At 45.0% G+C, this 15,914-nt stretch overlaps 1 protein-coding gene across 1 annotated transcript in view; it reads left to right on the top strand.

Annotated features, from left to right (window-relative positions):
- The window catches only part of ENTREP1 (endosomal transmembrane epsin interactor 1), a 44,669-nt gene extending 30,281 nt beyond the window's left edge, over positions 1 to 14,388 (top strand). Inside the window, exons 9-12 of the mRNA XM_077816412.1 lie at positions 4,728 to 4,886; positions 6,658 to 6,660; positions 8,136 to 8,425; positions 13,012 to 14,388. Of these exons, the coding sequence (XP_077672538.1) occupies positions 4,728 to 4,886; positions 6,658 to 6,660; positions 8,136 to 8,425; positions 13,012 to 13,215 (656 nt within the window). The 3' untranslated portion in view covers positions 13,216 to 14,388. The remainder of the gene's footprint in view (positions 1 to 4,727; positions 4,887 to 6,657; positions 6,661 to 8,135; positions 8,426 to 13,011) is intronic.
- Positions 14,389 to 15,914: the final 1,526 nt, after the last annotated feature.

The following is a 15,914-nucleotide window of genomic DNA, read 5'->3' as shown; positions in this document are numbered from 1 at the left end:
ACCCATTGCTGACAATAAGCATTAGCAAGGGGTGCAGCTGCACTGGTGCTGAACATGGCTGGACCACCAGTGTAGGCCAGGACAAGCTCTATTCAACACTGTTTTAGAAAACCGTGGTTGAGAGTTGGTCTAAGTAGGTTTTAACCTCGTTTTACTAAACCAACTCTGGATGTGGTTTCTCTTGGTCTAACTTGCAGTTAAACCACATTCAGTACCAGTTCATCTACACCCTTGCTGACATCCATTCAGCAGTGGGAAAATTTTTCCAATGCAGCTCAGCTTTATGGTGTCAACCTCTACGTTGCTTTGTCTCTTTAACCCACCATTATAATGCAGATTATATTTTGTGCAGAAGATGGTTGCACATTCAAGCAGTCTGTGGACCCATCTACATTAGTCACAATAATACCAAGGAACCCATTTGAAACACAGATCCATTGTGTTGCATAGAGGAGACCTGTGTTAAAGCATTGGACGTGAGAATGACTGATGGCAAGTTTAAAATATATTTCATTAAAAAAAATAACTCCAAAACATCTACCACGTATTATGGGGAGCAGACACATAACATCCCGACAAGAGTTGCTGAGATACCATGGTGCTGAAGCAGTATAAAACTTAGTCCAATAGGTGCTACCCACCCATCTGTCATAAAGAGGTTAAATCAGATGAAAAAGTACTGCCAACTAGCTGCTTTTTGTTTCATTCAGAGATTTATAGTGTTCCTCCTGTCATAAACAGGTACTGAAGGGAATAATAAGACCATAATTGAGTATAAGATCAGTCTAAACTGTAGTTTTGTCTCCTTGTTTAAATATTCACACCATAGTGGTCTTAAAAGTCACTGGTAGGATGAATGGGAAGCAAAGCAAAAGGAATCTTTATTATTTTTAAGAAGTGTGACTGAGGAAAAAGTAGGATATTGTTTGGAGGGGGGGAATCTAGGTCAAAGTTGAAGCCACACCCACATTGCAAATATGAAAGTTAACTGTTTATGTGTTGGGGAGTGGGGGTGCGAGGAAATAAACCAAGCATTAATAGCTCTTAGTTGGAATCATGAATATTGTAATAAAAGTTCATTGTGAGCAAGTGGTGACCAAAAAAAAAAAAAAAAAGGTTGATTCCCTTAAATCTGTACTTCTGTGTGATTATTTTTCTCAGATTTCCTCATCATCACAGAATCAGAGGACTGGAAGGGACCTCAAGAGGTCTTCTAGTCCAGTCCCCTGCACTCAAGGCAGGACTTAGTATTATCTAGACATAAATGTACCAGTCAGTCAGGAACCCCTGAAAACAAGCACTTAAGCTCTTCTAAGACATGCTGTGTAGCAGTGAGATGAACAGAGAGAAATACAAAAGACTGGTAGTGAATGTATGAGGCTAAATCCTGAGGTACTTACATAGACAATCTACTATTGCTTCCCAATGGCATGTTGCCTGAGTACAAACTGAGTGAGGATCTTGGTACTTCATTGCATTATGAGCAACCGAGCTCTGAGAACAGAGCACAAGAAGGCTATAGTATAGGTAAGGCCAAGATTATGTCACAGACATTGTGGAATCCGTGACGTTCAGCGACTTTGTGACTCTGGGGGGCCCCACAGCTGACCAGCCTCTGCCAGCAGTGGGGGACCCTGCAGCAGCCCAGCATCTGCGAGTGGCAGGACCCTTCACAACTGACCGGCTGCTGTCGACCCCTGAGCTGCCCAGCCGCCATGGCTGGCTGGGGTCCCCCCTGCGGCAGCTCAGCCGTCGCAGCAGCCAGCCAGCCCCCTGCAGCCACCCCCTGCAGCTCCCAGCCAGTGGCAGCAGAGGGACCCCAGAACTGCTCAGTAGCCGCAGTGCCCCCCCCACACCTTCGCAGCTCCCCAGCAGCCGCTGCCACTGGCAGGGGGTCCCTCTGCAGCTGCTCAGCAGCCGTGAACAGCCGATGGCGGCAACAGAGGGGATCCCAGAGCTTCTCAGTGGCCGTGGCCTTCCTCCACCCCGCATGTCCCCAGCCCCCGCAGCTGGCAGGGCTCCCCCACCCCGCAGATGCAAGCAGCTCTTCCCCCTCCCTCCCAATGAAGCTCCCAGCTGCCAGCAGCTGCAGCAGGGGGACCCTGGAGCTGCTCAGTGGCTGGGGGGGGGGCCCTGCAGCTCCCCTGCCACCGCAGGTGGTGGGGGACTCCCCTCCCTCTGGCAGCTCCCAGCCCTGCAGGGTGGCAGAGGACCCCTCCCAGCCACGGGGCAATGGGGTCCCTGCCACTCCCAGCTACTGCAGGGGGGGGACACAGGATGCTGGACCCTCCTCCCTCCCCATTTTGTCAAGGATATTTTTAGTAGAAGTCAGGGACAGGTCACGGCTTCCGTGATTTTATTTTGGTTTGTTTTTTGTTTATTGCCCATGACCCAGCCATGACTTTTACTAAAAATACTCATGACAAAATCATAGCCTTAAGTATAGGCAATTGGTATACATAACATGAAAGATCATTCTGTGTGTTGCCTGCAATCTCTCCAGAAAAGAAGCTGCAATCAATTTCTTGATAATATTTCAAATCCACTTTGTAAGACCCACTACATCTGTAGTCACATGGACATGTTCTAATATGCACGGTTCTGTGATTAGTAAAGAGTCTCAGCCATTTAAACCTCAGAATGTCTTTAAGTTCTGATACTACAGGAAACTGAGCCACAGATCAAAGGTATTTAGGCACATAACTCCCATAACTCTGCATAAATACCAGGATCTGTGCCTGCCTGTCTTGGTAAAGAAAGGTGTCAATTCCACTGGCAGGAGCCTGTGCTTTTAGGGTAAAGTTTCTTCTCTTTATTGTTGTGCAGACAGAGGAAGATGTAATATAATGAGGAGGTTTGCTAGTTTCAAGAAAGAATCTGAGTGGAATGATTTTGTGGGATCTCTCAGTTGTCGGAGGAGAACAAATAGACATAATGCTGCATTTACACCTGGCTTACTGTAGCAGCTTCCAGAATAAACCCAGCAGTCAGAAAAGTGGGTGGTACTGGCAGAGAAGAGGGCCTGGTAAAGGCAGCTGGGGCATGCACTAATTCAGTGCATTCCTTTGGCGGTAGTCACCAGCAAGATTGATTTCTCCCTTCCCCTTTCAGCTATGGAGTCCCTGGTGGAAATAGTTACCCACCCCTAGCAGAGCCTCTGAGGGAGGCAGCAGTGAAGCATCACCAGATGGTGCAGCAGAGATCTGTAGGCCAGCTAGTGAGTATTTGGCCCATAGGGCCTGAGACTCCTCCTCCTGAAATAAATGGGAGTTTTCCAATTGATAGCAGCGAGAGCAGGCTCAAACTCTTTACTGACAGCTGATGACATGTGGCAGTTACCCTTCGTCACCATATAATCCTAGAAGCAAGTATACTTCTGCTGTCATCCCCACTTCTAGCTCCTGTAATCTTTTTACCTTGGGAATTTAAAAGGTTGAAACTAAGATTACAGATAACTAGACATCAGAGAGTCACTAGACCAAATTAATCTCTGCTTTTATTTAAAACACATTTCACTGCAGTAACGCTCTTGTAAATTGCAGGATCATTAGTGTACTGTAATACTCAAAGGTTATTGTAACTCCACTGGCTTCAGTTCAGTTACACCAGGGAGGGGCTTGGATCTTTGATCCTACACGATTTCCTGATTCCTTTTCTGTTATAGTTTGTTATTGTGTTGGCTCTTGCTTTTGAGCTGTCCCCCACTCCAACTTTCCAGGTTGATAACTGCTTTTGTGTGCTTCACCTCATTGCTTCCTCTTGTTATCTGGATTTCCTAGGCTGCGATCAAGTACCAGACCAGATGCTCCAGTCAACAAATAAAAACAAACTCCTGGGATATGCTTTTTCAGTGATTTCAATCTCTGTGGCTTTTCTATTAGCAAGACAAAGTGATGAACCACCGTTTCTCAGGTTCTAAAAAAGAGATTTACTCTCGTCCCCCACACAGACAAGAATATGTTGTTTCCTTGCAAGGTACCAATTGCTGACAGAGATGGTTACAAAATGAACATCCAGGAAAAATATCCAGCTGCATCCTCTTTCAAATTCTCTGCAACATAATATATTGCACCACTTGCTGTCACCATCATATGGTCTGTATTATAGTGGCATATGAGTCCATGGAGCAGGGGGCCTGCTGTTTGATTAGTGGGAAAGAAAATGAATGAACAGAAATATTTTCCTGGGCTCTCTGTATCTTAACTAAGGAGACTATGAAACTGGATCTTAAAATATAGCAAACTGGTGTGCAAATGGCTGGCTTAGAAATACAAACCTGTAAACACAAGTATTAGGTTCTCTGGTTTTCCACAATACCACATCAAGTGCCATCATACTCAGGTATAGCCACCGAAATACAGGACTTCAGCTAAGTATTTTATTTCTCTCTCTAAGAAGGTGTGAATCTTGGTATGTTCCCAGGGTGCTGAACCGTTTGTTCTGGTCTAAACTTTCAGTTAAACAATTTGGCAGCAGTTCAGCTGTGCCCATTGGTGAGTTTGACTGGTTGTAAGAAGTGGGTCATTTTTTTGACAAGGCCTGTGAGGAAGATTTTTTTAGAGGTGCACAGGCTTCGGAATTTTTTTTTCTTTCAAGCCTTGCAACTTCCATTGAGCTCAATGGCAATCACGAATGTGACCCTTAAGTGCAAGTTTAATCTGTTATTGGCTGGAAGATATTGCATAATTGGTTTATTCTGTGTTGTTTTCCTTCATCTTTACCTGCAGTCGGTGGGGATATTCCTGATTCTTCCAGTAGAGAGAGCCTTTCAACTTCAAATCTGAGCTCAGTGCCTGCAGAACAAAAGCAGGCATGCAAGAGAGCCTTCAACCCTCTGAGGAAGAGATCAAAAAGTGATCCTGTACTACACGGCTTGCCACCTAGAGGTGATCAATTTTCTATATCAACACTATCATACATTGCACTCAATTTCTTAAGTCTGTGTTTGTCAGACGATGCCAGTGCCTTGAATTTGATATAGCAATCTGGCAGATGTTGAATGTAGAGGCTTTGGGGAGACCCCCAAGAAAACAAGTGTCTGAGTTAAGAGCAAACATGTACTTTCCAAAGAAAGACACCTTTCCAAAGACATATATTAACACTTTTAGCTTCTACATCTGGTTGGTTGGGTTGGTTTTGGGTTTTTTTTGGTAGTTATAGCTACTAGTAAAAAAGGAGGAAAAATAATGGGTGGTTTTCCCCTTTCAGTGTATTTATTTTTCACTTAAGTGATATTTGCATCTAATGAGCATGTTCTGTCTTGCGCACTTTGTTTCACAGGGATGTCAGCAATTTCTGAGCCACCATCTCCTGCCCACTTACTCTTCCCCACTTTGTAATCTCAGAACCCTTTCATTAACAGCATCTACATTCTCACTGGTCCAAGACCCACGTCTGGATTTCCGCTTAGGAGCAGTAGGCACGTGCCTAGGGGCGCCAGAGCTCTAGGGGTTCCTAAATGTTACAAATGGGTTAAAAGTTTCATTTTTTACAGAAAATATGAAGGTCAGCTGTAGGGGGGGGGGGCGCTGAAGATGCTGTGCCTAGGGGTGTGTAAGGTGTAAATCCAGCCCTGCCCAAACCTAAGGAGACATGTTTCCATGGACATCTGCTACATGACTGGGTGCTCTGGGATATGCTGGCTACAGCTCATTCTCCTCTGCTGTTCTAAAAAAACCCACCAGGGCCGATGCAAGGATATTTTGCACCCTAGGCAAAACTTCCACCTTGCGCCCCCCCCTCCCCCTAACAACCTCCGAAAACTAGTAAACTTAAACAGCCTGTCAGAACGGGTAACAGCTGTTGTCATGTTTCTTTTTCACCTTTAAGGCGTTTCAATTGCCTCTGATGGTGTCCCATTCAAAGTCTTACTGTTGTGTAAAGCTAAACAACTGAGCCTTCCATTGCATCACCAGCCAGGTTAGGCAGGGTGACAAATCCCCCTTGCTCCAAATGGCCATTATCCCCTGGTGATTAATTTCTACTCCAAGTCTATAAAGCAGACTTTTAAGGTAAATACATTATTCCTTCAATATTACCTATGCACACATTTCACAAAGATTCTCACTCTTGACAAGTTACCAGCCTTGTGTAGATGCCTTCCACGTTCCTCTTTGTGGGTAAGTGCCCTGTAAGACGCGTGTGGGGTGCAGTGAATTTGTCAGGCCTGTGGTGACAGCTATTTGTGAAGATCAGGGGGCCCTTTGCCAAGGGGTGCTGATGTCACAGTGAGCTTGGGGTGGCTGACCGTATGGGGCAGGCACAGAGGCTGGTGGGGCAGGTAACACTCACTGGGCTGGGGGGCAGGCGGTGCTGGGATGGGGCAGGGGCAGAGGCAGGTACCTGTCAGTCTCCAGCGCTCGGGCCACACCAGGGCCAGCAGCCTCTGCACCTCAGAGTCTCCCCTGGTTGCCCGGGGGCCACTCCTCCTCTCAGGCTCCCTGGCCGCTGCCGCCACGGCCACCTGGGAGGACGCGGGCGGGGGCGCCGCCGCGGAGGAGACACAAGGGGCCGGGCACAGCAGCAGCGCAGCCTCTCCTGCCCCATAGTGGGCTACACTCCCCGCTTGCCCCTGCTGCTGCGGAGGCTGCTGCCGCCCTGGGCTCAGGCGGCCCGGCTCCCCCCGAGCGGCACCCACTTCTTGCTGCTTTCGGCCAGCAGGTGCGGGGCCCCAGCCAAGCCCAGCCCCTTGTGTCTCCTCCGCAGTGGCGCCTAGTTCACCTAGTGGTTACACCGGCCCTGATCCCCACTAACTACAGCCTCCCAACTTTCAGTCGGGAATTCTGAATTGCTGGAATTCTACCAGGAGCTGCTGATGCATATTAAATTCTCACAAAATAAATGATGTGTGGGTTTTAATAATGGCTGCTTGCTTAGGATAATAAAATAAGTGCAATTTCTGTCTGTATTTAGCAGTGAAGGAACCTGTCACTGTGTCATACTTACCAATCTATATAGCATTCAGCCTATTCTCATCTGATCATCTTCCCCCCCAGGTTCATGTTCTTCTCCTGCATGCATTTTTTCCATTCCGTCTTTTTTCCTCCTCCCCTTCTTTCACAGTGCTCCTGAAGCAGTGGTTAAATGGCATGAAACAGTCATCTATTACTGGCAGATTAGATATGGTAGAAGCAGGGGATGCTCTGTGCTGCACATAAAAGCCGCTTTTAAGCACTTAAAAACACACCATCAAGAGCCCAGTTTGTAATTGTTTCTATACAATGTGGCCTTGAACCACCTGAAAGTGAAATACTCAGTTGCTGTAGAGATGGAAGTCAGCTACCAAACTAACTAGGGAAGTCACTTCCATGTAGTTTGAGCTCCCTTGATGAGAGGTACCGGAGTTCCTCCTGGAATTATCATCATCCCTGGCATAATGCTTGCATTACAGAGTTGCCTTATTAACCTGTGGGTGCTTTTCTCATAACCGAAACACAGTAGTAGCAATTTTTATTTACACAATATGCCTCAGAATAGATTTTTTTTTATCAGAATACAGTGGGAGTGGGGAAAAAATCAGTGGTACTTATGTCAGAAAGGGGAACTACTATTCACAAATTGTGAAAATCACTGTAGTTTAGAAGGGAGCATACAGGCCCTGAACAGTACTTAGACCCCATGAAGGACCTTTGGTGTAGAACAGTGGTTCTTAAACTTTTGTACTGGTGACCCCTTTCACATAGCAAGCTTCTGAGTGCAACACCCCCTTTCTAAATTAAAAACACTTTTTTATATACTTAACACCATTATAAATGCTGGAGGCAAAGCGGGGTTTGGGGTGGAGGCTGATAGCTTGTGACCCCCCCCGTTATAACCTCACAACCCCGTGAGGGTTCCTGACCCCCAGTTTGAGAACCCCCGGTGTAGAGGTTCTCTCTAATGTGCACTCTCTACTGGTGTAAATTTGACACAAAGCACCAATATTTATCTGGGGTGGAGGGGGGAATTGATGCTTATTACCACCGGTGCTAGCATGGCAATAATTAAATTGCACTGGTTACCACGATGTCACATTTATTTGTGCAATGTATCAGTGTTGAATTGCTGTCAGTGCTGACATCTCATTTTGACGTTTTTTCAACTGCTCAGATAAAGTAAAGGGGCTTTGATTATTTTGTTTTTGTTTTTGCCTTCAGGTCCGGTACTAAGCTGTGAAGCTGCAACTCAGACTGAATTAAAACCAAAACTGGCCACTGTCATTTTGAGAAAGGGTTTGAGAGGAAGAGCTTTGAGAGCAAGACCCCGGTCTTTGGTAGACTACAAGTCATACATAGACACTAAGCTGCTTGTGGCAAGGTTCCTAGAGCAGTCCTCCTGCAGCATGACCCCTGACATACACGAACTGGTGGAAAATATCAAATCTGTTTTAAAGTCGGACGAAGAACACATGGAGGAAGCCATCACCAGCGCCAGCTTCCTGGAGCAGGTAGCTTATTATTATTGTTGCGATGAACCGGAGACCTAAATATTTCCTCACTTTGTTAATTGGCTTCTCTAGCATACAAACAAACCACTGGTACGGTTTACAGCTGCACTCTGGATAGTAGCAAGAGTCAGCGTTTGACCTCTAGCAGGGTTTGCTGGTATGTCAGGTTGGTTCTGGGAAAGAATGAGAAGCCAAGCAGTGATGTATCTAAAATACATTTGCAAAACACAGAGCTAACCAAGATTCAGGGAAGGGGAAGTGGAACAAGAAAACATTTTTCAAAATAGTGTGAACACCATGCATACATAAAATTAAGAGGCAGATGAATATTAGCCTCCTCCCCCCCTGCAAAAACAGGGCAAAATCCCTTGTGGCAGAAACATGGACTACAAAGTGACATGAGAATATTATACTTCACACAGAAGAAAGGTTGTAGAAGATTATAAAACAGAGTAAATTGAAATTATAATTTATTACCCCATCGCAAAAAACAAACAAAAAAAACCCCATTGTGGTATGTGTCCAGAGCTAATTGAATTTAGTGAAGACATAAAAATGTTAATTACTGCCACCATCTAAGAATATAACTAAAATATCTGTTACCTTCAAGTTTTACAAGTTACTGTAAAATAGCTAAGCCTCTTGGTTTCTCTATAATCAGTTGTTTCTAGTGCGAGCTTTCTGCTACACCTTCTTAAAACTCCAGTGCCATTTTTAAAGCCAATGGGCTAATTCAGTCTTGATCACATTGAGTTTATTTGTATTTTACAACTCGGCTGCAAATCCCATTATGCAAAAATAAGTCTGCATTCTAAAAAGAGGCCCAGACTCATCCTTATTTCCCCAAGTCCTCAACCAGGGCTGGAACTGTCAGCAGCTTTCCAAAATTATTAGTATTTATCTGTATTACCACAGCCCCTACAAGTCTGAGTCATGGCCCAGGACCCCACTGTGCTAGGTGCCGTACAAATGCAGAACAAAAAGACAGTCCCTGCCCCGAAGAGCTTACAATCTAAGTATAAGGCAAGAGCCAACAGGTGGATACCAACAGATAGGGGAGTACAAGGAAACAATGAGCCAATATTGGGCAGTATGGTAAGCAGTGTGTTCTGCACACCAACAACTTTACCACTGTCAAGTTTGTTTTTTTTTATAACTATCACAGAAAAGAAGAGTTTTAAGGAGGGTTTGGACTCTACTCCTCAGCCTCTATCACAGGACCAAAACAGCCTCCTAGAGAGGGAGACTTGTAAGCAAACCCCCTTACTTTCCAAAGCAGTCACTGCCCTGCTGTCCCAGTTTTAGATAATATAGGGTAATTGTCTGCCCCTCTGGTGAACTCCCCAAGGTGGTTTGGCCTGGTTCCGCCCTCCCAGTTACATCCCTTACAGGGCAGGTATATGTGGCAAAACACAGTTTTCTGAACTTTCTGAGTTCCAAGGCTGCCAGGAAACAACAAAGACTGTTGCTGAGCATATAGTTCAGACTCACTGATCCACCGCATAGAAGGCTAACTCCCCCCAGCCACTGAGAGAAGAGGGATGCTGCAGGTCTGTGAAACAGAGCCTGTGAGAAACATAATGGGGTAGCTATCAAATCATCGTCCTCCTCCTCCCCTCCCCCCCGAAATTGTGCACATGAATCTGTACTAGTCCAATATCAACAATCAGCACACTTTAGTTTCAAAAGACATGCTGACAAGGCACAATGGAGTCATAACAAAATGTCTAGGGCCAAGAAAGGCATAATACAATCTCCTGACTCCCTGGCTTCTGCCTCAAGACTATCTTTCTTTTCCTCTATCCTTTATTCTCAGGGAAGAAGCTGTGTGTTGTAACTTCTAGCAGTCAGGTAGAGGATTACTCAAGAAATACATGATATAAAAACCCTACCAGAAGCGACCTCTCTCTGTTATTTATTCAGGGAATCTTGAACCAAACACAAAGTAACCTAGAGGAAAAGCAGACAATGTGGAACACATCCTTATAGTAACAGGAAGAGCGCTCAGAAATTTTTCTTATAATTTGATATAATCCACATATAGGCCAGAGACACTCTCATGAAATGTCTTGGGTACCGTGGAGACACAGAATGTTCAGGCGGGTGGATCTACCGCACAAGTGATTCTTTATTAAAATGGTGGAAAAGTCAATGGTTATAAGAAAAGGAGTACTTGTGGCACCTTAGAGACTAACCAACTATGGTTATAGTTCACACAGGGTTTATGCAACTCTTTGGTTTGCCTGGATTCTTGCCCCCAGCATTTCGCTTTGTGTTTTAGGATCAAAGGAACCGTGTGAGATTTCCCTAGCTTCATGTTGAAGCTGATACATGGCTGATGGTTTCACTCAGAGCCATAACCTTGTCCAAGTTCAAGGAAAGGTTTGAGAAACTCTGCGGAAGTAACCAAAATTGTGAAACTAGGCAGTTTTCTTTACAAAGGTTTCTTGCAGCTTTGGTCTTTACATAAAAATGGGTCTTTCAGACCAGAGCAGCCTTCTCAGAGCTGGTCTGAAGGATAGCTGGTATAGAGTGATAGCTTTTGTAAGAAGGGAAGGCTAGAAATAGGGAAAAATGGGAAATAATCACTCTTGGACCATTACTGATCATTATCTTGCACTTTGGGTGAGCTAATATCAGAAGGACACCTATGTTTAGAAAAAAATGTTGGGGGGAGACCAGGAGTAAAAATGAACTAATCCTGCACACATGCTGTGGGAAGTGGGGAGGAAGATGTTCCCACCCCAGATGGCCCACGCCCCATCAGTGATTGGGCCTATGTACGCTTTTCAATGTAGTACCTGCCATATCATGATATACATTAATGAACTGTGAGCAAGTCTGGCATAGAATCAGAACTGGAATGGACCTCGAGAAGTCACCTAGTCGAGTCCCCTGCACTCGAGGCAGGAAAAAGTATTATCTAGACCAGGGGTCGGCAACCTGCGGCACGTGTGCCGATTTTTACTGGCACACTGCTGCCAGCCGGGGTCCCGGCCCCCACCCCGGCTCAGCCTGCTACCGGCCTGGCTGAATGGAACCCCAGGCCAGCAGTGAGCTGAGCAGTGCCAGCGGCCAGGACCCCGGCTGGCAGGAGCCGGCGGACGGAGCCCACTGCCAGTCTGCGGTTCTGTCCGCCAATGGAGCGTATTAAATTTCTCCCCGTAGGAATGTGCTACTTGCGGAGCACCAGGACGGACAGTCGTAAGTAGTACGCTGTAAGTAGCACATTCCTACGGGGAGAAATTTAATACACTACACCGGGGTAGGGAAGGCTGTGCCTCCCAAACAGCCGGCCCACTTCCCACTCTCTGACTGCCCCCCTCATAACCCCTGACCCATCCAACCCCCTCCTGCTCCTCGTCCCCTGCCCCCCTCAGAACCCTCCACCCATCCAACCCCCCGCCCCTCCCTCCGCTCCTTGTCTCCTGACTGCCCCCTCCTGGGACCCGAGCCCCCCATCCAAGCCCCCCTGCTTCCTGTCCCGACTTCCCCGACCCCTGACAGGCCCCCTGGGACTGCCACGCCTATCCAACCACCCCTGTTCCCCGTCCCCTTACCCTGCCGCTCAGAGCATCAGGACGGGCAGCCATAAGTAGTACACCGTAAGTAACACATTCCTATGGGGAGCAATTTTAATACACTCCACCCAGCCCCGCTCAGCCCACTGACGGTCTGGAGTTCTCAAAATATGTTCTCTCACCCCTTATCAAAAATTACACTACAATTAGCTTTAAAACTTAAACTCAAAAACTTTGTGTATTACAGTAATCGTTAAAAAATGTATAATGTTAAGAAATACATAGGGTTGATGAAACAAAGTAGTTGTACTTAGGTGCCTGTGCTTAATTTGTGTTTTCGATGATTTACCTTCTAAAAAAATCTTGCATGTCTCGCACCCCCAGAAGGGGCATCTCAGACCCCCAGGGGATGCGTGCACCCCAGGTTAAGAACCACTACACTAAACTGATAAGATCTGCATTTTAATTTAATTTTAAATGAAGCTTCTTAAACGTTTTTAAAACATCGTTTACTTTATATACAACAATAGTTTAGGTACATAATATAGACTCATAGAGAGAGACCTTCTAAAAACATTAAAACGTATTACTGGCATGCAAAACCTTAAATTAGAGTGAATAAATGAAGAATCGGCACACCACTTCTGAAAGGTTGCCGACCCGATCTAGACTATCCCTGACAGGTGTTTGTCCAGCCTGGTCTTAAATATCCCCAATGATGGAGATTCCACAACCTCCCGAGGCAATTTATTCCAGTGCTTAACCACTCTGACAGTTAGGAAGTTTTTCATAATGTCCAACCTAAACCGCTCTTGCTTCAATTTAAGCCCATGCTTCTTGTCCTATCCTCAGAGGTTAAGAAGAACAATTTTCCTCCGTCCTCCTTGTAACAACCTTTTATGTACTTGAAAAGTACATGTGGTTATCCGAGAAATATTAGCGAAAGCTGCAGCTTCCTACCCCCAGGAAGTTGGGCCAGGGGTGACTTCAGTAGAATATATTTTAAAAAGCAACAACTGAGAAGCCAAATGAAATGAAGTTTAACTTTTTTCCATTTCTTTGAAGGTTATGACTCCAGCTCAGCCATTGACATCAAGGACACATAAACTCCCGTTTAGAAGACACCCAGGGCTGCTGCACCTGGAGAGCTGTGGAGATCTGAGTACTTTCACTACATCAGAAAACCAGGTAGCAGACAGGAGAACCCAGAGACTAGAGCACGAACGGCCCCATAGTCTCATTGGAGTTGTACGGGAAACTGTGCTCTGATTTGGTCTTGTTGCTTATCTGAGTTCCTGGGTGCGACAAACCAACAGGGCTCGGAAAATTATCTCTGACAAGCAGGTTGATGAGACTATCACGAATAAATTTTTTCACGCTTTTGGAACCCGCCCCGGAGACTCTTTGACAAAGTTAATTCTATAAAACTTTTCTCTTTGTTGTTCTGGTTCCCAGCTGGCTTTAAAACAAGGATATCCAGGTGCAATTAGTATATTCCCGGATCATTGTTTTGGCGCACTGTTGTAGTTTTTCAGTTCTTGGAATTGATTCATTCTTGTTACTAAATCACATGTTATACAGTGGATAAAGTTGAATGACTGTACCTTGACTTTTGAGGTAGGCATGGTTATGCATGAATTCATTCATTTTTGTCTTATTGGGGCATATGGGCCAAATTCTAATCTCATGTCTGTATAAAACCATTGAAGTCAATGAAACAGCTCCTCAATTGAGTTCAGCTGAGCTATGTCAATGTATACCTGCAGTGATACGGCCCTATGGATTTACTCCATACTACAGCTGTGCAAATACTGCAGAACAGTATATACTTTCACAAGTAGCCTTGGTGAAAGTGTTTTGTGCTGCCATCTTGAAAGCTCTTTGTGGGCTTGGGTGTCAGTCATTTAGTCAGGGAACTGAAATACTATCCTGGGCTTTTGGTGACCTCAGTCACACAACACAAATAGTGAATTAGGAACAGCAAATACTCAAAGCACAGTGAACAGTTCATGAGCAACCCACGAGCTGAAATACACTGGCATCAAATATTTGTCATTCTGAATAATGTACAAATCCATGAGTCGGTCTGTTGTTTGCAGATGAGTGGAAAAAGGCACTAAATTTGTAAAATTGCTGACTACTAATAGTTTGGCAAATTCTATTGCATTTATGCTGGTAACTGAGAACAGAATTTAGCCCCATTTCTGTATTGTAGAAGGATACAGATCGTGATCCAAAGCCCTCTACAGCCACTGGGAGTCTTTTTCCATTGGCTTTAATGGGCTTTGGATCAGGCTCATTGTTTGTAGCATTAAGGCTATTTATAGCAGCTTCCTGTATTGCAGCAAGATACAAGTTGTCCTTTAAGTGAGATGAAATATTCCTGCTGTTAACGCTTTACTTAGGGTAACTATTAAATCACTTTCCTTGGGAAAAACTAAAAGCTGTACACTGTAAGTTCTAATTAAGCTTGATTAGAAGAAGAAAGAGTTGAATCAGTTTATTCTTGCTTGAAGGAAGAGAAATAAACTGTTTAATTTGTATATCTGGAATCAATGTTTTTTGTTTTGTTTACACAGCTTGTTCATGCTAATGTTGATCACTAGCTAGAACCTTCTGCTTGGGGAAAGCAGCTGATGCACTCAGGCAGGTCCCTGCATCCATCTGAAGCTCAGAGCAGGATCAGCATCTACCTTTTTAATAATAATTATCAAGCAGTAAAACTATATCTTCCCACAGCAAAATCGAGGACACAGTCTCAATGGAACAAATTATCCCCACCACACCCCCAACAGCTGTAGAACCAATCAATTATGAGCACCTTGGAAGCAATTGTCTAGTGTCAAAGTCATAATTGTTAGGTCATTAATCACTTAACTTTGCCCCAAGCAGTTCACTTGTAAATGATTAGCATCACTCATAGTGTTTCATAGAGATGTGTATGTACTGGAGCACCTGGGCTTCAAGGGAAATTTCTGATTACCATAAGAGTGCCTTCCAGGAGTAAGGCCTTTGAACCATTTTGAATGGAGTATTTTTTTAATAGGCTCGGTTAGCTTCAGTACTGCAAGGTGACAAGGATTGGTAGCAAGGAAGGAAACACCACAAATGCAGTTTGATAGAAGTGTGGCCTGCTTTATTCAGCCAAAAGAAAATACAATGTAGGTGTGGTGGCAATTAACCTCTCATGGTTTATGGCTTCTTTTTTGTGACTTCCTTGACACATAATAGCTCAGGGGCAATTCTGCCCTCTTATCCCTTCAGGGAGTGGGGAATAGATTGGGAAGTCCTTAACACCTGCACTTTGCATAGCTGGCTGGATGAGAGGGTAGGAGGAGTTGTCTGAAGAGCAGAAATGGAGCCAGAGACTATCTACAAATCTACCACCCAACCCCCTCTGCATAGGAGTGATGGAAGGAAATAGAATTGAAGCTCCGAGGTAGTTTTGACCATCGTGCACTGCAAGCTGAGGAACAACCTGTCCCCCTGAATACTGCAGAACCTCACTGCACCAAACTTTGGACAGGGAGCAGAATTTGGCCACCGGTAAATTCCTGAGGGTAATGACTTACAAGACCAACTGTCCTACGCAGTGACAGCAAATTCACCTGTGGTAGGTCACATGTGCTGTAGCAAAAGCTTTAAAGAAATATGGGAATCATTCAATATCTCTCCCATTTCCCTAACTAAAATATGTTGGTCACGGAGAATAAGCAAAGGTTTTCACCTCATCTGCCAAAGAGAAAGTCATAGCATGATAGCAGTGGAATAGGGGCCTTCTTAGGAGAACAAGGCATTGAACGGGGGAATTTTGTACGTAACCAGAGTCTGATGTCTTGGGCATAACTGGTTGATGACAAGTCAAATATCTTCCAGCCAGTTTTGAGAAAGCTGCCCCAAGCTGCGTTTTCATCATCTTACAATGTTTCACATGCTCAGAAGAATTAGGCTAGCACTCTACTAGAACG

The sequence above is a fragment of the Eretmochelys imbricata genome, chromosome 5 (genome assembly GCF_965152235.1).
Source record: "Eretmochelys imbricata isolate rEreImb1 chromosome 5, rEreImb1.hap1, whole genome shotgun sequence".
NCBI classification, from domain to species: Eukaryota; Metazoa; Chordata; order Testudines; family Cheloniidae; genus Eretmochelys; species Eretmochelys imbricata.
This window is presented reverse-complemented; position numbering and strand designations above follow the sequence as displayed.